General features: G+C 37.0%; 4 protein-coding genes across 4 annotated transcripts in view; all 4 read right to left on the bottom strand.

Annotated features, from left to right (window-relative positions):
• RHIMIDRAFT_195574 (patatin-domain-containing protein) overlaps positions 1-327 on the bottom strand; it is a gene marked incomplete at both ends in the record, with an annotated part of 2,248 nt that extends 1,921 nt beyond the window's left edge. The window contains 2 exons of the mRNA XM_023606054.1: positions 48-220; positions 267-327. Coding sequence (XP_023471440.1) covers positions 48-220; positions 267-327 — 234 coding nt within the window. The remainder of the gene's footprint in view (positions 1-47; positions 221-266) is intronic.
• A 285-nt stretch (positions 328-612) lies between these two features.
• RHIMIDRAFT_285039 (uncharacterized protein) lies at positions 613-1,827 on the bottom strand (the record flags this gene model as incomplete). Its single annotated transcript, XM_023613238.1, has 3 exons — positions 613-876; positions 925-1,616; positions 1,668-1,827. The coding sequence occupies 3 exons, from the start codon at positions 1,825-1,827 to the stop codon at positions 613-615; spliced, it is 1,116 nt and encodes a 371-aa protein (XP_023471439.1).
• A 492-nt stretch (positions 1,828-2,319) lies between these two features.
• On the bottom strand, positions 2,320-3,595 carry RHIMIDRAFT_195443 (S-adenosylmethionine decarboxylase; the record flags this gene model as incomplete). The annotated part of the gene is made up of 2 exons (XM_023606041.1): positions 2,320-3,286; positions 3,342-3,595. 2 exons carry the CDS (start codon positions 3,593-3,595, stop codon positions 2,320-2,322), a joined length of 1,221 nt encoding a protein of 406 aa, XP_023471438.1.
• Positions 3,596-5,415: 1,820 nt separating this feature from the next.
• On the bottom strand, positions 5,416-6,112 carry RHIMIDRAFT_310359 (uncharacterized protein; the record flags this gene model as incomplete). The annotated part of the gene is made up of 2 exons (XM_023614653.1): positions 5,416-5,744; positions 5,799-6,112. 2 exons carry the CDS (start codon positions 6,110-6,112, stop codon positions 5,618-5,620), a joined length of 441 nt encoding a protein of 146 aa, XP_023471437.1. The 3' UTR covers positions 5,416-5,617.
• Between the last annotated feature and the right edge of the window lie 50 nt (positions 6,113-6,162).

Below are 6,162 nucleotides of genomic sequence, written 5' to 3'. Positions count from 1 at the left end.
AAAAAAAAAAAATGGGCATTCTTGCACGTGAAGTTATAGGACCTTACCTTGAGATTGCCCATATCTCCCAGGTTTCTTGCCAAACTTGTTCTCAGGGCAAATATCATCGCGGACTGTCCTTTGTTTAATTTTCTTATTTCTCGTAGTTGGTCTAATCTAGCCTTGACGAGTTCCCAATCGTAATCAGGAGATTCCAATTGTTCCTTCCACTCATTTAAACCTATAATAAAAGTGAGCTACTATAGTTAAACATTGGGCTGCATTACCTTCTAGTTCGTCTAATTTAGTTGCAGCTTCTGCCCACTCGTCATAGGTAGTAGCTGTCTTTAAAAGATGTTCATAGTACGCCTTTTGATTACTGTTGACAAGTTTGTTGTATAGTTTCTATTATAAAAATAAATACAAGTCAGCCAGTTGTTGTAATCCCACTCACAGAAGCACAAAAAGGAAATAAGTTCGTTTCTACTGAAGCTTCAATTGTCATTAATGAAAAAGAAGAAAAAGGGAAAAAAAAAAAGGACAAAGAGATAATCTTTAATGTGGGCTTTTTGATTTCTATTTTATTGACACGTGAAAACATGAAGGAGGGGGTATAATGCACTCTTCTTTTTATTACTCTTCAGCTTCTTCTTCGTCATAGTGAGATTGATTTTTTAATAGTTGCTCTTGTTTGGCTGCTTCTTCTGCCAGTTTATCTGCCTCACGTTGAGCTTTTGGAATGCCAGACAAGTACTTCCATTTAGGTATATCCGTGCACACTTTCTTCATATTATCGGCTGCTGGAGTATACCAAGTATTTTCAATGACATACTTTCTTGAATACCTTAAACACACTTCTTTTCTAAAATTGGCATAGAGTTCTTTATTATGAACTCTCTATAGAAAAGGATAAGCCATGTATTATTTTGTAATAAAATCATTTACCTCGCGTGTACGGTCATGATTAGCATATTGGTGTGATTGGTGAATAAGGAAATCATTCGGCAATACCCAAAAATCAACACCAGAGATATAGATTTCGTAAAGACAGGCAGCCTTATTAGCACCGTATCCAATAAAACGTTCATCGCACCAAGGGGTTCCTTCCTTTTTGTAGATGATATAAGGCTCGTACGAGTACTCATATTGAGTGACAGGATAAGTTTGATCAGCTGTGTACCAGTAAGAGTAATTAGTGGCCCCGTGTCCAGAGACCCATGTAGAATGAAACGAGTCGAGCTTCAGGTTGTTGACTTGATCAACCAGCTGGCTTTTTTTAGTAGGAAACGTGCGCCAGTCCAGACCGTCCTTTTGATCAAGGTACTCAAAGGCAGGTACCACAAACGCAACTTTTCCCGACCGAAGCATAGTGGCCAGTTCCGCATTTTGCCAGATAGATTTCCTAAAGTCAGTACATAAATGGAAATCGACGTCCAACATCATTAAATATTCGGTGCGTGTAAATAATTTGGCAATATTCCTCCACATGTTAAACTGTCGATCATATTTGTCAATGATCAAATGGATATCCACATAAGCCTGCATGTCTGGGTTTGATCGATAAATCTTATTGAGCTCTTGAATCGTCTTGGTCTTTTCTTGATCATCATTGATATGAATGGCAGCTGAGATAGGACCTACGGATGGATTTAGATGGACTAGTCAAATATTTGCCTAATTTGTGTTACCTTTGTAATTTGTTGCTAGTCTACTTAAAACAGCAAATCTGTTGCGGGTAACGAGGGTTGCCAAGGTAATATCTTCTTGATTATTTATTTTGGTTGCCTTAAAGTAATAAGGAGTAATGTGGTCTAATCCCATACTACTTGAAAATATTTTGGATGACATAAAGTTGTGAGATAACGTATGCTGTGATTTGCCACCTATTTTTGTGAATTAGTTCTAATCCAGTTTAAGAAATACTCTATTTTATTACCTTTAATTGACCACATCATAGGCCTACGCTCTCTTTGTCTTTCAATATTTTCCAACCTGTGTAAAATCTCTTGCTTTCTAGCCCATGTCTTTTTATCGGATGTAGTATTGATCGTTATAGATGCTGAAGAAGAAGATAATGAAGATCGATGTTGTGAATGAATAGAAAAGTAATGATGAGATGCATAAATGAACGATAAGACTACATAGGCAAATATAGCATATTTAGCTAATCTTGATACTTTAAGCGTTGGCTCCAATCGCATTTTTTTTATATATAAAGAAGAAAAGAAGAAAGAAAGAAAAATTAGGGAGAAATTAAATCCTTTTTTGAAAGGAGATAAACCGTAATACAAAAGTGTAACACAAATAAACAGACAGAATTACAAGAACATGTGTTTATTTTCACTTTTCATAATGGCCATAAACTAAGTCATATCCGTCAAATTCATACAAAATGCGGTTTGTACGCCTATATCCATCGATTGCTGCCATCGAATGAACCATATGGCGTTGGCTGTGATGTTCTTCATGATGAGAAGTAAAATAGGTCACAGTAAATGAGCTAGGGTCAAAAATGGCCAAGACTTGACTGATCAAGGCTTCAATAGGTCGATGTTCGTGGCCATGCGATCTTTCAACGGGTATATTGGTTTCAAAGGATGCATACGAGCATTCGGGTTCAGGAGTTACGTGGAATGTAAAGTATCTATCTTGCCATAGACCATTGCTAGAGTATCCGCAAGGTTCAAAGAGATAAGAGTCAATCTTGGCTGAAGGGTAGAGCTGATCAATCCCCGTCTGTTGGTCAACCCAGACACCTCCTTCGAGCCCAGACGCTGTCTTGCTAGCATCATGATAAAAGTACTGCTTCATCTTTTCTTGGCTCAATCCTGTCATATGGATCTCGACCGTTTGATCGGGATACGAATGACCAGCGTTTCCAAAAGGAGAAGGATCTTCCTCGTCACTGTCCGAAGCGGCCGGTGTGCTTTCTCCGCTTCGGATTTCATGCTCCCTCATTACACCTTTGAAGTAGGGGTTCAGAATGTTTTGGTGATGCAAGACGTCATCCAAGGGTTTGGTCAAATACAAATGCCATTGGTCATGAAGTCCGCTGCCAATCTTATAGCTTGATCCACCATCAAAATACTTGTCCAAAAACTCAACCTCGTCCTCCCATGACCGATGGGGTCCTACTTGGCGTTCAGGAAACATGAATGCCTTACGTGAATAAAAGACACGCCATACTTTTTCGAATCCACAGTATTCTTTGGCAAGTTCCAACAACTTTGGGACAGCATAAAGAAGGGTTGTTGTACCACATGTTTTCAAAATGACCTTGTGAGGGTACACAAACATAGATGATTCACTGGAAGAAAGACAGTCAAGGGTCCATTCACTTTAGACTCCCAAAGCAAACTTACCTTAATAAATAGGCATCGACATCACTGTTGGTAATGACGTTTAATACAGTGCATTTAACCAATGACAACATCTTGTCCAAGCAAGGACGAGGAATAATTCTCAATCCTTTAGGTTCTTCGACTGTAGACAGGTTTTGATGCGCAATGATACCTTCGGGGGAGGGTGAAAACCAAATTTCGAGCAGTTTTTCAGGACCTTCAAAGCTGCCTTCTTGAGCTGAATAGTTTTCACCAGGTGCATAAGAGTTTACCATATTTAAGTTGTTTATGTTGTGTACTAGGGTGGTCGAAAAGGTCTATAATACTGTACGTAAATAGACGAGAATTTGCGTACTACTATCTGGTAAAAAACGGCTTCTAGAGAGATGTTGGGCTTGTAAACTGTGACGAATATACGTTCAACAGCCTTCTTTCTTTTTGAAAAAAGTTTTCGAGAAAAAAAAAAGAGGATGGCTTTGGAATAGCGTCAAAAAAGTTTTTCTGTTTTAGGGAAGTTTAATTCTGATTGGGTAGTTTTAATGCTGTGTTCCTAGGAAAGAAAAGCCACGATCAAAGTATGGGAATACCAAGCTTGGTCGATTGGGAAGCATGCGCGTTTCCTAGACTATAAATGACGTGTGAATAAAGTGAGTCAGAATAGATATGGAAATATATTGATGTGTTGGTATAAAATAACCACATGTTTTGCTTGTATTCTAGTTCTTGCAAAAAATCATGAATTTCTTAGTGTCTTTCTTAGCACATTGAGAGAGAAAGAGAGAGACTAGTGCGAGCCTCGACGGATAAAAGATCTCACTTTCATGAAGGCCTTGTCTGGATTCAATAATCACTCTGATGATAGATAAAAACCCAAGCGATAGTCAACATTCCTTTCTATGACACCTATAATGCACTACAGTCTTTCGACCTTTTTTTTTAGCAGGCATTTACACTGCGAAACTACAAGTACGTCATTTATGGATAGGAATCATAAGATAAGGCTCATCACTGGAAATACAATCCCAGAGAATATTTAATCCCATACAACTAATGAAGGGAAGGAATGATTGAGATAAGGCATACGCTTCTTTACGTCATATACCGCCATCGAAAGTGATCTTTCACCATTTAGTTTCAAACAGGAGACAATAGCTGTATAAGGAAAGAAAAAGATACGCAGGAAAGAGACAGAAACATGTGTATATTTTACATACAGTATGACTGGTATATTTTGTCCCTATCAAAAAAAAAAAAAAAGAATGTCCCATACAGTATGAATTAGACCAACTACACCATGACAAATTGATCCCTATTAAGCATCCCCATGACCGAAAGCTTTCTTGTATGGTTAAATCAATTCCTTTAGCTTCCTATCGATAACTCCACTCATTACTTTCCTTTTATTTTTTTTTTTTTTTTCCACCATTCACTTTCAAACGCATTAAGCGGGTTGGGCGGACGTTTGTTTTATAAATAAAATACCATGTTTAAACGAAATAGCACAGATAAGGCTTTCCTATCCATTACAAAAAGAAAAGTGATTCCTACAACTTGTCGGTCTAAGCAGTTGTAAGCGTCATGAGATGAGGGCTGAACTTTTTTTTTTTCTTGAGTTGTGAATATGTAAAATATATCTTTATTATTGTGTGTACATATATAGAAAAAGATATAGATATGTGTGTAAGCAAGTAAATATGTAATCAAGAAGATTTAGAAGCAAGTAAGAAAGTGTGTATTTATGTATGTATAAGAAGTAATGAGCAACACATTTGGAGACTTTTGCATTGTTGATGTTATTGATTAAGGATTTTTCTCAAGTAAATAGTGATCCTGTTTGGTTGAAGGAATCTTTCAACTGAAAACGAGTAGTAGGTAGTTTGACAATAGAATGTGTCCTTCGAATAATATGATTGTTCTCGATAAATACCAGCTTAAAATAGAGTTTCATGTCTAGATATTCAGAACAATTCAGTTTACTTATGCATACGACATTCTAGAGGGCAAATAGTTTATCATGAAACCTAATGAAATGGCCTTTTGTTACATTGATGTATTCGATAAAGTCGATTGTTCCTTTCTCAATCTTCTCATCATAGTTAGCTTTTTCTGGTTTACAATTTTTCTTAATTCCTCCAGAAAATTCAACTAGACAAAAGCCTATTTTTTGATCGGATCCAGCTCTAAAGCCAACGCCATCTCACTTAGTGCTTTTGACTGGTAAGTTAGTAAATGCTTTGCAACCTGAGACTGATTGCTGATATCTTTTCTTCTAGGATTGAAATAGAAACTCTCTTGACTCAAAGTGATTTGTCATTTGTTGATAGAAACAAGTTATTTAATAAAGCAATCGTAGCGTGGATCGCAGCTATTCTCTCAAGTGTTGGCTGTAGTAGAGGATTTGACGGGCTTTGATTCAGGTTTAAACTGTATACCGAAGATATCAATAATAAATATTTTAAACAAAAACTTGATACTTACAAATGGTTGCCCATTGTTTCAACGAAGTTTAGATCAGTGTGGGTGAAAGTGTCGAATCTTTCATTTTCTGGTAGATTGAATCTTTTGATGATGCTTCTGTAGGCATAAAAGTCGGGGTTTGCCTGGTTTAGAGATGTTAGAAGAAGAGTAACTGAAGATGACAGAGGATGATTTTCAAGCATTGTTTGTTGCCCTAGGCCTTCTAGCATCTCTTTGTTCAGCATAGACTTCACGCCATTATCATCAATATACAGAATTCGTAAGCCGGCTATCCTATAAAAGAGAAGATTCAGGTTAAGACTACGATTATACATAGTAGGTGAATGTGTAAACTCACTGTTGTATTTAGCTGTATTATTGTAAA

This window comes from Rhizopus microsporus, assembly GCF_002708625.1.
Source record: "Rhizopus microsporus ATCC 52813 unplaced genomic scaffold scaffold_1, whole genome shotgun sequence".
Taxonomy (NCBI): domain Eukaryota; kingdom Fungi; phylum Mucoromycota; class Mucoromycetes; order Mucorales; family Rhizopodaceae; genus Rhizopus; species Rhizopus microsporus.
Note: the sequence above shows the minus strand (reverse complement) of the source record. Positions and strands in the feature narration are given on the sequence as shown.